This window comes from Salvelinus alpinus, chromosome 14 (genome assembly GCF_045679555.1).
Source record: "Salvelinus alpinus chromosome 14, SLU_Salpinus.1, whole genome shotgun sequence".
Taxonomy (NCBI): domain Eukaryota; kingdom Metazoa; phylum Chordata; class Actinopteri; order Salmoniformes; family Salmonidae; genus Salvelinus; species Salvelinus alpinus.
In genome coordinates this window covers 8,431,246-8,450,099 of record NC_092099.1, presented here as the reverse complement: position 1 = coordinate 8,450,099, position 18,854 = coordinate 8,431,246, and the positions used below count along the sequence as shown (strand labels likewise).

The 18,854-nt window shown below is 39.1% G+C and overlaps 1 protein-coding gene across 2 annotated transcripts in view; it reads right to left on the bottom strand.

Moving 5' to 3' along the window:
• The window catches only part of LOC139538348 (inactive dipeptidyl peptidase 10-like), a 300,215-nt gene that overhangs the window by 130,667 nt on the left and 150,694 nt on the right, over nucleotides 1-18,854 (bottom strand). The window contains exon 1 of one of the 2 annotated variants that reach the window (XM_071340301.1): nucleotides 9,682-10,111. The exons of the other annotated variant lie outside the window; for it this stretch is intronic. Within the exon in view, the coding sequence (XP_071196402.1) occupies nucleotides 9,682-9,750 (69 nt within the window). The 5' untranslated portion in view covers nucleotides 9,751-10,111. Of the gene's footprint in view, nucleotides 1-9,681; nucleotides 10,112-18,854 lie in introns of those variants that run through there. 2 annotated transcript variants of the gene reach the window in all.

The following is an 18,854-nucleotide window of genomic DNA, read 5'->3' as shown; positions in this document are numbered from 1 at the left end:
ATTTCATCAAATAATTAAAACAACATTTTATATACTTACAGAATAAAAAATAAAATAGCTAAATTATCCTTGAAATCTTAAAACAATTCCATATGTTAGCTTAGTAGAAACCGAGTCCCGGGCCCTTAGACCTTAGGGGGTTATGGTTCTATCAAAAATGTGGTAAACAACTGTTTAAAATATTCTTAATTCCAAATCTGTACCACACGATACAACAGCAAAACATCTCTCCAATGTGGTAATAATGCTGGTTTCCTAGGCTGTATCCCAAATGGCACCATTTTCCCTAGTGCACTACATTTGTCTAGAGCCCTATGGGTCCTGGTCAAAAGGAGTGTACTACATAGGTAATAAGGTGCCATTTGGGATGTAGCCATAGTGCATTCAAATCCATGATTCAAATGATTTACATACCGCTCTAATCAAAGAGGGTATCCAACTGATTTGTAGGGACGCATTCAATTACTTATTCCAGATTCATAATCGGTCGCTATGTTTGTATACAGTCTGTTGCATTAGTGTACGTTAAAATTCTAGTCAATGTTGAGCTGTTTTGCGTTTTGTGTATCTGTGCTGTTCTGAGCACGCCTAAGGACCAAATCTACCCAAGAGCATGCTGAACATATCTGAAGAAATCATCACACATATCCTATACCCTTTATCGTTATAGACTATACATGCTTTGTAGACTCTACATGCTCTACATGCTTTAATCACACCAATCATATATGAAATGTCAATGTTTGTTTGGCTAAGAGACTTGGGTTTTGGTTCACACTTTTACCTGAAGCAACCAGTCATGATGCCTTCATAAAACAGTCATAAGGAGGGGATAATAACTTTCTTAAGACATTAAGACAGAATCCAAAAAGTCACGGAAAGACAACAATGGCCAACTTACTTATTTTTGCATTATACAGTGCCTTCAGAAAGTATTCATGCCGCTTGATTTATTCCACATTTTGTTGTGTTACAGCCTGAATTCAAAACGGATTAAATTGTTTTTTTTTATCTCTCACCCATCTATACACAATACTCCATTATGAAAAAGTGAAAACAAGTTTTTAGACATTTTAGCATTATTTGGGCAAATTAAATACTGAAATATCTAATTTACATAAGTATTCATACCCCTGAGTCAATACTTTGTAGATGCACGTTTGGCGGCGATTACAGCTGTGAGTCTTTTTGTGTAAGTCTTTAAGAGCTTTTCACACCTGGATTATTATTTTAAAAATTATTCAAGGTCTGTCAAGTTGATTGTTGATCATTGCTAAACAGCTGTTTTCAATTATTACCATAGATTTTCAAGCCGATTTAAGTAAAAACTGTAACTAAGCCATTCGTCTTGGTAAGCAACTCCAGTGTAGATTTGGTCTTGTGTTTTAGGTTATTGTCCTGCTGAAAGGTGACAAAATCTCCCAGTGTCTGTTGGAAAGCAGACTGAACCAGGGTATCCTCTAGGATTTTTTCTGTTCTTATAGCTGTATTCCATTTATTTTTATCCTAAAAAACTCCCTAGTCCTTGCCGATGACAAGCGTAACAATAACATGATGCAGCCACCACCATGTGTGAAAATACATAATGCTTTGTATTCAGGACAAAAAGTGAATTTCTTTGGTACATTATTTTGCAGTATTACTTATGTGCCTTGTTGCAAACAGGATGCATTTTTTTTATTCTGGCTTTCTTCTTTTCACTATGTCATTCAGGTTAGTATTGTGGAGTAACTACAATATTGTTGATACATTCTCAGTTTTCTCATATCACAACCATTAAACTCTGTAACTGTTTTAAAATCACCATTGGCCTCATGGTGAAATCCCTGAGCAGTTTCCTTCCTCTCCGGCAACTGAGTTGGGAAAAACGCCTGTATCTTTGTAGCGACTGGGTTTATTGATACACCACGCAAAGTATAATTAATAACTTTCCCATGCTCAAAGGGATTTTCACCGTCTGCTTTTTTTAAAATATTTTTTTACAAATATACCAATCAGTGCCCTTCTTTGCAAGACATTGAAAAACCTACCTGGTCTTTGTGGTTGAATCTGTGCTTGAAATGTACTACTTGGTTGAGGGACCTTACAGATAATTGTATATGTGGGTTACAGAGATGGGGTAGTCATTCAAAAATCATGTTAACCTTTATTACTGAACATGAAGTGAGTCCATGCAACTTATTATGCGATTTGTTAAGCACATTTTTACTCCTGAACTTGTTTAGGCTTGCCATAACAAAGGGGTTGAATACTGACTGACTGATGACATTTTCTTTTCTACTAATTTCAGAAATGTTCTACTAACAAAATTCCACTTTGACATTATGGGGTATTGTGTGTAGATCATTGACACAGAATATCACCATAATCCATTTTAAATTCAAGCTGTAACAGAGCGGCCAACTCTCACGTATTGGTCATGAGACAGATGCATTTGACCTCACATTCTCACCGCACACCTCATATCTCACGCATTGAAAAGTACTGCTTATATTTGTCCAATTAGTCTATTGTATTGTCAGCGCGTTAACTTTCAACTGCTACAAATCATTTTGAAATCGGAGCATCTGCACCTGCAATTTAACATCACGAGCTGAACCTTTATCATTGTCCTGTCTTGCCACAGCACTGTGAACAGCGGCACATTGAAGCTTATGTAAGGGATCAAGGGGATTTGATGCATGTTTTAAAGAAATGCACCTTAAAATTCTTCTTTTCAAAGACAGCCTAGGAACAGTGGGTTATTTGCGTTGTTCAGGAGCAGAACGACACATATTTTGACCTTGTCAGCTGGGGATTCGATCTTGCAACCTTGCGGTTACGAGTCCAACGCTCTAACCACTAGGCTACCTACCACCCTGAAAAAAATATATGGTCATTATTTGCTTGTCAGCAAGAACACTATTGTTATTCCCTACACTTATTTTATTCTTCCACTTCTTCCCAATTTTGCCAGTTAATCACATATTTGAAATCTGATATACCTACTTGTCTTTGAAAATGAATTACATGAGGCTATGTCATTTTGCAGCCATTCATGGACAGTCTTGAATAAGTCATACAAATAAACATTGGATATTAAATACTCCAGGAATCAAATTAAATGTTAGTATTGTGCACATGCTAGGCAGAGATGATAGGGGGACTCACAACTCATAAAAACATCATATTTTGTCCATGTAGAGCAAGATGATGACAAGGATCTTCAACTAGTAGGCATAAACCAACTGAATATTGATATTGAGAAATTCATTGTTATAACAAGAACATTTTCAAACACCCAGCACTTCAGGGGAGGCCAACCCTCTTGGAGAGCAAGCAGGATTTTCTTCCAGACCTATTTTAAAGAGATAGTTCACCCAAATTACAAAATGTTTGTGTTTTTACCTTGAAAGCAGTCTATGGACAAGGAGACTGCAATCTAAAAAAAATTCTCAATGTCACAAAGTTGTCGAATTGTGAGTGTTCATTTAATGTTCAAAGCATTCTAAATACACGTGACCTGTGGTTTTTATTTTGTTTTATTTCCACCCTGATTATATGCCTAAGCCATGTCAAAATGCATGGAATTGTAGGAAATTAGCTTTAAACAGTAACTTTTCCCATCTAGGGGTTGTGCCAGTGGGCAATGGAATTCACAAAGCAAATCTCACTCTAAGCTTTCTTCAAAAGTTGGCCGCCCTGCTGTAACACAACAAAATGTGGAATACGTAAAGAGGTGTGAATACTTTCTGAAGTCACTGTATGTACTGAAATGATCTGCTAAAGCAAATTCAATGTTTACTGATTTGTCTATAGGACTATGACAGTTGGAAGAGTATGGCTCAACTATATGTCATTCTTTGTAGAGTGTTTTTACTTCAAAGTAGACAGTACAGCACCTTAAACTGTGAAGGTGTTAGTTATTTCGGTAATGACATGCATCTGATCCATCTGTACCCAAGACCCACCAGTGATAATTGAACATTTGCCAATGATCACATCACAACACCACGCAAACCCACCACACAACATACAGCACAACATTACCCTGTCACGTATTTACTGTAATATACACCTTGGGTTTCCATACATGACTGGCCTCAAGAACACAGAACCTTGCTCAATGCAAGCCTTACAAATGCTTTCAACAGTTAAAGCCTCAAAGAGAAGTGGATAAACAGAACACTTTTTTGGGGGGACCAAAGAACAGACAACACGTTCCAATAAGCGACCAAGACATTCAATCCACAGCAGCTTTGTACGAAGTGCAAGTTTTCGGCGGACGTTAAAGTTAAAGCTACTCCGAAAATGGACATTGATCGCCTCCACAGGCCATTCACCCACTGTTGGAATTCTTGTCTATACTCCACAGTTGGGCTCTAATGTATAAACTACACTACCCAGCATGCCCATGACACACACAGGGAAACATGAGTGGGCCCTGATGGAACTAAATTCTCAACATTGATTGTGAGACAGCTCAATCTACGAGTCTGTTTTTCTTTCATGTGAGTGGCTGAGCACAGTAGGTATGGAGAGTTGCAGCTGTGCTATTCACAAATGAACAGGTGCCCTATTTGGTTCCTTGTTTGTTGATCGGAGATCTAATGACCGATGTTTGATGCTTCATGTGATAGTCATTGTCTAGCGCTGAAGTCAAGTGTCTAGTCCGGATTAAAATCTATTACACGTTTGCACTCAATGGCGTTCATATGATCTGTTATGAATGTCTAATCCTTCACTCTCTTATCTGCTATTCCAAGTGATGTTTATTGTTTATAAAGCAAACAAGATATAAAACAGATACGAGCCCTCAATGATTTCATTCCAAAAACAATTCCTCCCTGTATTTTTTTTGTGTATTTTGATATCGATATTGGTGTTAGTAAAAAGACGGACGGAGTCAAAGACGTGCATAGAACAGAATATGTTTTCTAGCAACGTCGAGTCAGATTGGGAAATAGCCATTCACAGGATCCAATCATCTGTATTAGACCACATAATGTCTGAATATTAGCCCAGACCACCTCCGCCAGAAGCGTATGCAGGACAATAGACTAATTATATTAATCAGCTTTTACTATCTGAATGAATTATCCACAACCGCAAATTAAAATGTGATTTGGTGGAAATTACACGGTATGTGCTAAAGCCTTTTTCTCTCCTGCAATCAAATTTAACTGAAGCCAATTAGACACAGCTGACTACATTCGTAGTCAAATTATGCTCAAAGCGTGGATAAGAATTGAGCTATTTCCCTCGAAATAAAAAAAAAGAAGGTATTTCATCTATTCTAGGGAAATCAAATTGAACAAAAAAAATCGTAATGGGGGAGTCATCTACAGGGTAAGCTCATTGAGACACAACGGAATGTGTCTGAGTGGAGATTGTCGTCACATGCACACAGTCAAACTCACAGGCTCTGCACTTTAAGAGTCTCTCACTTTACGTTTATTTATTTTTTGGAGACATAGGTGACATTGGGGCATCCAGCAGCCACTGAGCTATAAAATTACCGGCGAGGGGCGAATTAAGGGAAAACGGAGGAGCAAGAGTGAAGGACAAAGCCAGTGGGAGTTGGATTGAGAGGGCTGCTCATGCAACTGATTTACTCTTTTTGTTCCTCAGCCCTGTCTGCTGCTCCAGGAGTTTGGTTCTTATTTTCAACCTCTCTCGAAGCAACTATTTTAAATTCACTGTAGCTCGGTAAGTAGGCAACAGATTACTGTGCCAATGACTAACTTTAAGGTCGTAAAGTATGACTTTATAAGTTAGAGGTGTACATATCTATCTAAAAGGTCAAATTTGTCATTGAGATTTATGTAGATTGTTGGGAGAGAAAGGTACATATCCCCCCCCATACTAAGCTATAGTAATACAAGGCACATCTTTAGGCATTTGCACCCATGTCAAGAGAGGACATAAACCTGACCCGTATTGACACATCAGCATGTTTTAAAATAGGTTTAACTTTTAGGCACACCAACAGAAACCCATCTGAACACAAAAAAGTAATTGAATTATTAGTAGACAACCATGTGTCTACACCAACACCCATCTAAACAACAACATATATTGACCCATTGAATACTACTGAAAAACAAAGCCCCAATTCCAAACCCACCCACACACCCTATGCACCTGTGGATATCTGAGAGGACATAGGGCCATAGACATACAACACAACCCCATCTTCCTCTATCTGAAGCCAGTGATCTTGTGATGTGGTTAATCTTGAAAAACAGCCTTTGAGTGGATTAGTGTAACGGAGACGTGCTGTTTATTCACCACGCACACAGACACAAAACACAGACCCAACACACTGACACCGAAACAAACATACAGACAAACAGGGCTTAAAAGTTCGGCCTGCTCTCCGCCTCTGATCAGAGATTAGACCGAACTCTCCACGGACTTCCTCATATTCCCTTTTATTCCCACAGGAAAATATTAAGAACATATGTCAAAAGTTTGTTATATTTGCCAAATCTAAATCCAGGAAGCATGGTTAAGATTAATCTATAAATAGGGCTCATCCATGTTACCAAATGATAATGATCCCAGCGTGAACATACCATATAATGATTTATTTGTCATTGGCTTGTTATGTTAGTACTTCCATTTTTTGATAATTGGATAAGGAACGACTGAGGCCTGCTTCACAATCATTGTGGATTTCTTTGAAAGGCTGTGTTAACTACATGTAAACTACATTATGTTGTTAAAAATGTAGCATCTCCCCAGGTCCGTTGGCAGCCTAGTCTCACGGCTATGTTGAAAACCATTTGGCAGTATCCCGCTCCGCTCCTCTCCACTTCACCTTCTTCTCCTCCCCTCTCTCCTTTCCTCTGTCCTCCTCTCCGCTCCTTATTCTCCACCCTCCTCTACTCCGCTCTCCTGTCCTCTCCTCTCTAGTCCCGTGGTTGTAAAAACATGCAATATTAATCTGTATGTATGCCGTTGCCCCAACTGTTAGAGGTGCAATCTGACCTTGTTACCTTACAGAAATCACTGGTTGGTTTAAAACGTGTACTTAATGCGTGCAATCTAAATATATACTTCATCTGAAACATTCCTGCCGAGAACAAGCACAAATATCATACCACTGTTATTGTAATGGTGAGAGGTTAGCATGTCTTGGGGGTATGATATTTGTGAGTCTGTAACATTCTCACTCATCATTATTCACGATTCATTCATGATTATCCGTAATAATGGTAGCATCTACATTTAATGTATGTGTTAAGAAACATATTCTATTCTTATTTAAAATAAAATTGACTCTGAAATGACACAATACATTATTTACCATTCATTTCTATTGGGCACAAAATAATCTGAAACACAAACAAATTAAACAGCAAATGCATCCAACAAGTTTGTAGAGTCACAAACTTGATGTTATCATTGCGTGCTTGGAATATGGGACCAAATACTACACTTTTGACTACTTTAAAAAACATGAGTGAATTTGTCCCAATACTTTTGGTCTCCTAAAATGAGTGGACTATGTACAAAAAGTGCTGGAATTTCTAAACGGTTCACACGAAAATGTCCTCAAATTATAGCTGACAGTTTACACTTTAACCTCATAGTTACTGTATCATTTCAACTCCAAAATGCTGGACTGCAGAGCCTAAACAAATGTACATGATTGTCGTGGCTTATAAAGAAGTCTTTTTTTTTTTACACCTTATCAAAAGATTCTCCATCCCCATGCAGCAGTTATGATTACAAGAACAAGGGAAATGGGAAAGTTGACAGTGAAGTGGAACAAGATTATAAAAAAGTTATTTGCAACTTCGCTATTTGTATATCTCTCAATGCACTAATTAAATGTTGTGGATGGTTGATCTGCTAGGGCTGTCAGCGAGTCAGGCACAGTCAGTGCCATAAATAGCCTATGTGCCATTGCGTGTCACTACCATCCTGTGACATATAGCTAACTGCATGTTTGTCATGAATGAATTACTCAGACCTGGGCTCAAGTATGGCGTTCTTGATTGAGCATGCCTGGTGCAATGGAACCAATTAAATAATCACAAAAGTGCAAACCCTGCATGTCCAACTGTCACTCCAGGCAGGCCCAATCAAAATCTCATCTCATATGAAATGCTATTTGAACTCTGGAAATGAAATGGTACCCCTGACACAACATCCTTCATTCGAAGCAGAAGTTCAAGGTTATAGCAAAACGGCATTTCAGAGATACGATAAAGGATGTTGGTATGTATTATAGTGTGGTTGAGTTTCTGTTCAGACTGCAGTGTGTCCTTCATCACAAGAACATACACGCTACATCATAAGCACAAGAGGAGCATTGCTTGGAGACTTAGATTTGAAGGAAAGGGGAAAGGTAAAGCGGGATACCTAGCCAGTTGTACTGAATGAATTCAACTGAAATGTGTCTTCCGCATTTAACACAACCCCTCTGAAACAGAGAGGTGTGGGGGCTGCCATATATTCCTGAGGTGGTACAGTATTTGTGGGTGCTGTCCATGGTGCTTAATAAACTCTTAAGACCCCACAAGTGACACCAAAAACTGACATTTAAAATTGACATTCTGGTGGCCACAGACAATAAAATATACAGTATGAGACCACCCATATCACAGCAGATGGATAGCAATGGTCTGGAAGATCTTTTTGCCGGGTGCCACACTGCACATGGGGGTTATTTAAACATTTAGGGAAGCAATGTCAATAATTACAGTTGATGCACCGACCAGCCGCTAGTTGTTAAGTTGCAACGCTCCAACAATTCCTCCAGACGCTGATGTCACCCGTTTAAAGGTTTAACTAGAAACATTGCAGATGCCGAACCAAAACATTGCAGACTGGAACATGATCTCTGAGAGATATCTGTACTGCATGAACATACTGACAATAATCATCGTCAGGCCTGCCTCCTGGATAATTGTGGTTTACATGCCCAAAATACAGAAAATAGTTAGGGTTAGGTAAAGGTTATGGTTAAGGTAAGGGTTAGGATAATGGTTGGTTTAGGTTAGGGTGAGGACGTCCCACGGATCCCGGATAGCACTGACCAAGCTGACAGGAGGCAACCGCTGAATTACAATCTTGCCCGAGCCGAGCACGCACGCGGCGCCGTCTCCCTCTCTATCTATCTCTGGCAGTGCAAGTTTTCACGATTCCCACGAGAGCACTCATTACTCTCGGGCATTACCGCTGACAAGCTCTTCATACAGAGCCACTAATTTATATAATAGCGATATATGCAGCGCAAGTGCTTAATTAATGTCGTTTAATATTCTCGCACGATTGGGAGCGCGAAAGCTATAGGGTAAATAAGCCACCGGCTATCTAATAGCCAACAGTTAAACCACAATCTAAGTGAAATACATCCCTTCACTCCCCTGCTGTAGACTACGAAATATATTCCTGAATATACCATGTTCTAAAATATAGATAGTAGGCCTATTCAGATGTTATATGACCCCTATTTCTCACACTCTACCTACCACACACAAGAACTGGCATTAATTTGCAGCGTCACATTTTGGACACTATATAATTATATAGCCCAACTGACCTTGTAGAATAGACAAAGTAAATACGTTTGACACATAGTTGTGTAACACTGATGGGGAACACATGATAATAAAATAGAAATTAGCTCGTTAACTCTTCAATAGTCTAACCACAGATCCTGGCAAATGGATAAACTGGCAAGCCCACCTCCTCATCATCCTTTGGCAGTGGCTTCTGTCTCTGATTCGGCTGCGCCGCCTCCTTAGTGGCTGTCATGGTAAACTCCTGGTAATAGAACTTGGACTCAACTCGCTGTGAATCCTAAAGATGCTCTGTAGTCGGATCCCACTGTCCCGTGGATTAGTCAAAACTGCAGAATCTTAAACAGGAGGCATGCAGCAATGGGGTCCGTCACGAATGAATTATGCTAGGTCTTCGAATGTCTGCCGAGAACACTTGTCTCTCCACATTATGTTCAAGAGAGGGCAAAATATTCAGTCGTCAGAATTAAGTAGCCTAAACACAGAAAATATACTGGCTGCCTATACACCTCTATCAGTCTGCAAGCGACTAACGAGCGGATCTTGACTGCTCGGTCCTCGTCTAGTCTGTGTGATCCAGGGTGAGGCTGTGGTGAGGAACTGGGAGGGGGAGGAGAGGATGGGGCAACGGAGTGATCTGATGCCGATGCGTTCCCACTGTAAAAATGGGTGGGGGTGATTACGTGTTTGACATAATATAAATTGAATGACGACCCAAAGAGCTCAAATGAGAAAATTATTTACATATATTTTGCTAATTCACAATGTTAATAGCCGAAGCATTAGCTTGTATATTCTTCTAGTTTTCCCAGTATGTGTACAGTTGATGATGGTAGGCTCAGGGCTTGACATGACATGGGACTATTATATTATGTTCACCGACATTCACAAATTACATTATGCTATAGAGACCTCTGATTATTCTCTGTTAAGGATTCATACACATGTTTGATGACTTCTCCATGACTTTTAACCAAATTGTCATGACTATTATTATAACCTACATGAAAAGTAAGCATTATTGAGACTGGAAGGCTGCTGTGTCTGATCCCATTTAGACATTTAACCCCCCATAAAGTAGAACTGCACCGTTAGTCACATCAACATGTGGTCAATCCTCCATCTGGAGAACTCCTGGGTGTGCGGGCTTGGCTTTTGATCCGGGCCCTGGAACACCCAAGTCTGCCTATCAAGGTCCCACTGAGCAGCTGATGATTAGGCTACAATGTGGTTAGACCAGGGCTTGAACAAAAGCCGGCACACCCAGTAGCTGTCCTGGAGGATGGTTGCCACCCTTGATATGGTGGCAACGAATTACTCATTCAATGAATCAGGGATCACATGCATAAGGTAGGATACTTCAAAGCAAGGTATCTAACTAGACATGTTTATATATAAGGCTAAAATATTCATGTTTCAGGGGCGATCTATGCTCAGCAAGTTATTTGTCAGTAAGTCCATTCTTAGATTTTTTTTTTACATTGTTGAAATTACATGTCTACTATTTAATAGAGGGGAATCCCAGTTTTCCAACGGTGCAGATTTATTTAGGCTTCCTACAGTGCCAGTGGAAAGGCGACTAACTAATGCTTAGTTAGCTATTGTTAACAAGCGGGTTAACTGCTACAAGTTATGTTTTGAATTGGCTATCTAGTTAGTCTGTTGTCTGTCATTATTGTATTCCTGCTGCTGAAATGTCACGCTGTCTCCTCAGGCAACAGCCCACTCGCACTCTTACACACAGCACACACAGACACGCACTTAAGGGTCATTCCGATAATGGCTGATATGTAGATTTTAAGTGATTGATACTATTTAAAAGTGTGCCTTCATGAATTACATTAACTAAAATTATGAAACTAATTTCCATGACCTTACAAACAAACCCTCATTTGACAACTTGGAGAAGCGCATCATGTGCATTCAGGTTGGCTCATTTTAGATCTGCACAATATCGACCAGCCTACTGTCACGCACTGATTCACAGACTAGAGGCAAATAAACTTGAACAAAGTGGAATCAGGAAATGAATGGCCACTCTCCATTACTATTCAATGCAGATACCACCTATATTCTGCTTTGACCAACCTTTTTCGGCTTGGTGTGTGAATCTCGGCCAGAGATAAGCTACTTTGTTTTGTAGAGGAGCAGGTAGATAATTCTCCCAAAATGTGAAGTGCCAGTACGGGGCGCTGGACAGCTCCAGTCCAAGTCAAGGACCATATGCTACATTATGGCATATAGCTAGCTATTGGTTGGTTAATATTTATCAATTTGAATCATGAACCCTCTTCAGCTACTGAGCGCATTCTGTTCATGGTGCTGAAGTCCTGAACCCTGTCAAAATGAACAAGCCAAATCCTGCTTTTACTGATACCACCCTGTCAAAAACGTTTACCAATGACCAATGGCTGAAAGAAAAATGGCATGGGCCCTCAGAATTTCAAAAGGTTCTACAGCTGCACCATTGAGAGCATCTTCACTGGCTGCATCACCGCTTGGTATGGTCCCTGCCATTGTTGGGAAGGGCTCGTAAGTAAGCATTTCACTGTTACTCTACACCTGTTGTTTATGAAGCATGTGACAAATACAATTACATTTTATCTGACTGATGTAATCTGAGTTTATTTATTTTTGGTGGAATATGTTTGATGAGAAGCAGCTTTTCCAGCAAAAAAGTTACATAACCACGACCAACCCTGACGTAATGGATTGGTAATTATTGGTAATGTCATGTAATTACCTTCCCATGACATTGTGACTACGCAATCTTAAGGTAATATCTTAACCACCGCATTTGGTCATCTTCCTACCTCCACAACATGTCGCAGCAACGTGATTTCATATTATTACATATTGGTCCCAAATACAGATTATACCCATGGAGAACGAACATCACAGTATGACTGATGTGCTGCGTTCGCATTTGCATTGCTGTGTTTATGAAGGCTAGCTGGACAGTTTTGTATATAAGTGTATGAGACAAAATGGTGGCCAAAATTATTTTATTTTAAATTCGATTTTTTTTTAGCTCCTAATGGTTTTGTTTGCACATCATTTTTTATTTTCATGTGTATATATTAGACACGCCAAAAATATGTATTTTTACCCAATATATTTTATGAGGTGCTAGTTAATAACCTTTTACTGCAGGGTCACACAGAGTGAATCTTGGTAGTCTTAGACAAATGTACTTTGAAACATAATAAAAAAGTCCCCATCAAAATCCATAATTTTAACCCGTCTATTTGAATACTTCAAGACATGGTGTATGGGAGAATGATGAGATATCCAATGGTTTGGACAATATCATTTTCATCACTTATATTGAAGAAGCTGTTACTTAAATACTGGAAGTCAAATGATACCCCAACTTTAAGAGAACCTCACTAGGGTAGGGGGCAGCATTCGGAATTTTGGATGAAAAGCGTGCCCAAATTAAACTGCCTGCTACTCAGGCCCAGAAGCTAGGATATGCATATTATTAGTATATTTGGATATAAAACACTCTGAAGTTTGTTTGAATGATGTCTGTGAGTATAACAGAACTCATATGGCAGGCGAAATCCTGAGAGAAATCCAACCAGGAAGTGGGAAATCTGAGGTTTGTAGTTTTTCAAGTGATTGCCTATCCAATATACAGTGTCTATGGGGTCATATTGGTCATATACACTTCCTACGGCTTCCACTAGATGTCAACAGTCTTTAGAACTTTGTTTCAGGCTTCTACTATGAAGGGGGAGCGAATCAGAGCCGTTTGAATCAGGGGTCTGGCTGAAAGCCATTAGTTTAGTCACGTGCGCGGCCGTGAGCGCAACCGGACAAACCAATTTTCCGGTTGGAATATTATTGAAGACTTATGATAAAAACATCCTAAAGATTGATTCTATACATCGTTTCACATGTTTCTACAAACTGTAATAGAACTTTTTAGACTTTTCGTCTAGACTTTGTGCTCGCTCCTTGTGCATTTTGATTACTGGACTAAACACGCTAACAAAAAGGAGGTATTTGGACATAAATGATAGACTTTATCGAACAAAACAAACATTTGTTGTCTAACATGTAGACCTGGGAGTGCCATCAGATGAAGATCATCAAAGATAAGTGATTAATTTTAACTCTATTTCTGACTTTTGTGACACCTCTCCTTGGTAGGAAAATGGCTGTATGGTTTTCTGTGGCTAGGCGCTGACCTAACATAATCGCAAAGTGTGCTTTTGCAGTAAAGCCTTTTTGAAATCTGACACAGCGGTTGCATTAAGGAGAAGTTTATCTTTAAATGTATGTTAAGAGAATGGAAGAATCAAAAGCTTTATTATTTAAATGTGGAAAAATAATCTGGCTACAGACAAAAACAACATAGCACAATCTGAAGCCATATGGAGAGTCTTGCAAGCATTGGACACAACCAATGACTGAAAGTAATGGCAATTGATTATGATAATAAATAATTAACAATATGAGAAATAAACAAAACATTGAATAAATATGGATAAGTACTGATATGGTGGCAACATGTGGGTCTGAGCAAGTGTGATGTAATTAATGTTTGTCGAGTTTTTATGATTTTTCTTTTCTCGTCTTTTTCTGTTTGGACTGTTGTGCAATATGTCTTGTGGATCTTTGTATGTCTAAGTTTACAATTAATTGTGGCAAAACTAAATAACATTTAAAAAATAATAATAACAAAATAGAATCACTTCTAATCATTTAAGTTTGTAAAGCAAATAACTTTTAACTTGTCCTTTAACAACCCTTTTTTCAGGTGAAACACCTTGTGTCCTAATTCAACAGACACTTCCCTTGGTGAGTTGTGAAGTCTCTCCCCTTTCTTTCTGGCTCACTATCCCTGTTGCTCACTTAAACTCACACATGTGTGGATTTGCAAAGAATGGGAAGATATTTGCCAATTAACATTTCACTAACAACAGTTACAGTAGGTATGTGGAGGAGAACCTTTGTGAATGTCTCTCTCTCTCTGTGTGTGTGTGTGTGTGTGTGTGTGTGTGTGTGTGTGTGTGTGTGTGTGTGTGTGTGTGTGTGTGTGTGTGTGTGTGTGTGTGTGTGTGTGTGTGTGTGTGTGTGTGTGTGTGTGTGTGTGTGTGTGTGTGTGTGTGTGTGTGGTGCTTGTTAAAAGGCACGCAGAGTTTTACAGTCATTAAGCAGTTTTATGGTTTTAAGAATCACTCCAAAATGTTATTTTGCTCTTTGATACTTCCACTATAGACAGTGTTTATTATTTAGTCGGTATCACTCTTAAACCATGTTTCCTTCTGAACTGAGAAAATACATTGAACAAGCAAACCATGTGATTTGATTTAATAACTGCAATAACTCCGTTTAGGGATTTAGCTGAGGTCAGCTTATCTAATTTCCGAAACTCTCAGTTTAGTCCGTTCCCCTCTTCCTCCTATAACCCCCAGCTAACCCCCCTTCATCTCCCTCCTCCACCAATTTGGACGGCTCCTTCTCATTAAATGGGGATCGCTAATCTCTCACACTGCCCAAGACATCATCCACAGAGTGAGTGCACTGGCCACACTGCCATTCAGATTTATTGACTAGTGGATTAATTAATTAATTGACTATAGAAGAATGTACAGTGCCCTGCAAAATTATTCATCCCCCTTGGCGTTTTTCCTATTTAGTTGCATTACAACCTGTAATTTGAATGGATTTTTATTTGGATTTCATGTAATGGACATACAAGAAATAGTCCAAATTGGTGAAGTGAAATTTAAAAAATTACTTGTTTAAAAAAATTAAACAGAAAAAATAAACTGAAAAGTGGTGCATGCATATGTATTCACCCCCTTTGCTAGGAAGCCCCTAAATAAGATCTGGTGCAAACAATTACCTTCAGAAGTTACATAATTAGTTAAATAAAGTCCACCTGTGTGCAATCTAAGTGTCACATGAGCTGTCACATGATCTCTGTATATATACACCTGTTCTGAAAGGCTCCAGAGTCTGCAACACCACTAAGCAAGGGGCACCACCAAGCAAGGGGCACCATGAAGACCAAGGAGCTCTCGAAACAGGTCTGGGACAAAGTTGTGGAAAAGTACAGATCAGGGTTGCGTTATAAAAAAATATCTGAAAATATGAACATTCTACGGAGCACCAATTAAAACCATTATTAATAAATGGAAAGAATATAGCACCACAACAAACCCGCCAAGAGAGGTTCGCCCACCAAAACTCATGTACCAGGCAAGGAGGGCATTAATCAAAGAGGCAACATAGAGACCAAAGATAACCCTGAAGGAGCTGCGAAGCTCCACAGTAGAGATTGGAGTATTTGTCCATAGGACCATTTTAAGCCGTACACAGAGCTGGGCTTTACGGAAGTGGCCAGAAAAAAAGCCATTGCTTAAAGGAAGAAAAAAAATCAAACATGTTTGGTGTTCGCCAAAAGGCATGTGGGAGACTCCCCCAAACATGTAGAGGAAGGAACTCTGGTCAGATGAAACTAAAATTGAGCTTTTTGGCCATCAAGGAAAATGCTATGTCTGGCGCAAACCCAACACATTTCATCACCCCGAGAACACAATTTTTCATCGGCAGGGACTGGGAAACTGGTAAGAATTGAAGGAATGATGGATGTCGCTAAATACATGGATATTCTTGAGGAAACCTGTTTCAGTCATCCAGAGATTTGAAGCTGGGACGGAGGTTCACCTTCCAGCAGGTCAATGACCCTAAGCATACTGCTAAAGCAACCACCGAGTGGTTTAAGGGGAAACATTTAAATGCCTTGGAATGGCCTAGTCAAAGCCCAGACCTCAATCCAATTGAGAATATGTTGTATGACTTAAAGATTGCGGAACCCATCCAACTTGAAGGAGCTGGAGCAGTGTTGCCTTGAAGAATGGGCAAAAATCCCAGTGGCTAGATGTGCCAAGCTTATAGAGACATACCTCAAGAGACTTGCAGCTATAATTAATGCAAAAGTTGGCTCTACAAAGTATTGACTTTGGAGGGGTGAATAGTTCGTTTTTTGTCTTATTTCTTGTTTGTTTCACTATAAAAAATATTTTGCGTCTTCAAAGTGATAGGCTTGTTGTGCCAATCAAATGATATAAACCCCCAAAACATCTATTTAATTCTAGGTTGTAAGGCAACAAAATAATGCCGAGGGGGTGAATATTTTTGCAAGCCACTGTAATACAGGCCTACAGTATTAAACAGTTGTGTGTTTCATTTCAGAAGGAGAAAGCAGTGTGGTTTACAAAACACTGGGCCCCAATTAATACATGAGACACCACAAGGTATTGTTTGTTTATTTAACTGAACATGTCTTGTCTTGAAAATTTGCCCTCAATAAGGGGCTGATGCTTGGATTTCAGCAAAAAAAATTCAGGCTTCCTAAATATTGCTAATGTATTGACACAGTACATTTTTTAAATCTCTTCGTGTAACTGACTGAGTTGTATCCTCAGGTCGCCCTTTGCTCCCATAATTATACAAACGTTTTGAAAATGGGCCTTGGAATAAATCAATTAGGCTTACCAATCGACATCAGTCGACTTGCTCAATGGCCAAGGTGCATAAAGATGTGCCTTGTATGACAAACTTCACTCAGCTCTATTGTTTCTGCCAAAACACCTCCAAACCGTGCATTGCTAGCTCGCTATCTCAGCCTTATAGGTGGGCCAATCCGGGTGTGTGCAAAGTCGGTGATGAGGAAATGTAAAATAAGAGAAAATATATCTGGCATTTTCAGTAGCAGTCAAAAGTTTGGACACATCTAATCATTTTTTATTTCAAGGGTTTTTCTTTATTTGTACATTGTAGAATAATAGTGAAGACATCAAACTATGAAATAACACATATGGAATCATGTAGTAACTAAAAAAGTGTTAAACAAATCAAAATATATTTAAGAATTTAGGTTCTTCAAAGTAGCCACCCTTTGCCTTGATGACAGGTTTGCACACTCTGGCATTCTCTCAACCAGCTTCACCTATAACGTTTTTCAACAGACTTGAAGGAGTTTCCACATATGCTGAGCACTTGTTGGATGCTTTTCCTTGACTCTGCAGTCCAACTCATGCCAAACCATCTCAATTTGGGTTGAGGTTGGATGATTGTGTAGGCCAGGTCATCTGATGCAGCACTTCATCAATCTCCTTCTCGGTCAAATAGCCTTTACTGTCCTGTTGAAAAACAAATGATAGTCCCACTAAGTGCAAACCAGATGGGATGGCATATCACTGCAGAATGCTGTGATATCCATGCTGGTTAAGTGTGCCTTGAAATCTAAATAAATAACTGACAGTGTCACCATCAAATCTCCCCCTCTATGCTTCACGGTGGGAACTACACATGGTTTTGATGTCTTCACTATTATTCTACAATGTAGAAAATAGTGAAAATAAAGAAAAACCCTGGAATGAGTAGGTGTGTCCAAACATTTGACTGATACTGTATATCTGCCTGTTTGAACTTTTTTATTAATATTTATTTATGCTATTTATGCTATGTGCTTTTTCTTGCATGTTGCTATGCCATCAACTAGAAAACATTTATTGACTGGTGAGCTTTATCAGCAGCATTTAATTCTATATGGATAAGGGACAGGGGTTGATCATAGAGACAGACTGAGGACTCTCGTGCCCAAAAGGCCCGTTTTATCACGGGCAGTGCCATTGAGGACTTTCACCATTTTGAAGAAGTCAATTGGGTGGGACTTCCTATGGGTTAAAAAACTTCTTAGGGATAGCCCCCAATTTTCGCCTAAATGTCATACCCAAATCTAACTGCCTGTAGCTCAGGCCTTGAAGCAAGGATTTGCAAATTCTTGGTACCATTTGAATGGAAACACTTTGAAGTTTGTGGAAATGTGAATTGAATGTAGGAGAATATAACACAATAGATCTGGTAGAAGAAACTTCAAAGAGAAGAACTTCATCTTTGAAAATGCAAGAGAAAGGTCATAGTTATAGCCATCACTCTGGTTGTAATTCCGATAGTGTCCACAAGAGAGCAGCAGTGTATGTGCAAAGTTTCAGATGGATAACTTGACAAATGAGCGAACAACAATACTTTTAGTGTGAAGTTCCCAGGTACATTTAGACAAATCGTGAAGAAGACATTTGCATTCATATTCCATTTTTCTGCAAGAATATTGTCAAATCTAATACTTTCCAAGTATTAGTAGCCTTATTATAAGTCCAACATTTGCAAAACAACCAGTTTTCATAACTTCAATACTCTGAATATCCTTAAAATGTTTGTCCAAAATGAAAGGGCATGCTGTCGTACAAGGTTAGAAGCTACATTTTACGATATATATATGGTTTCCAGATAATAGTGTAAAGCCCAGCTCATTGG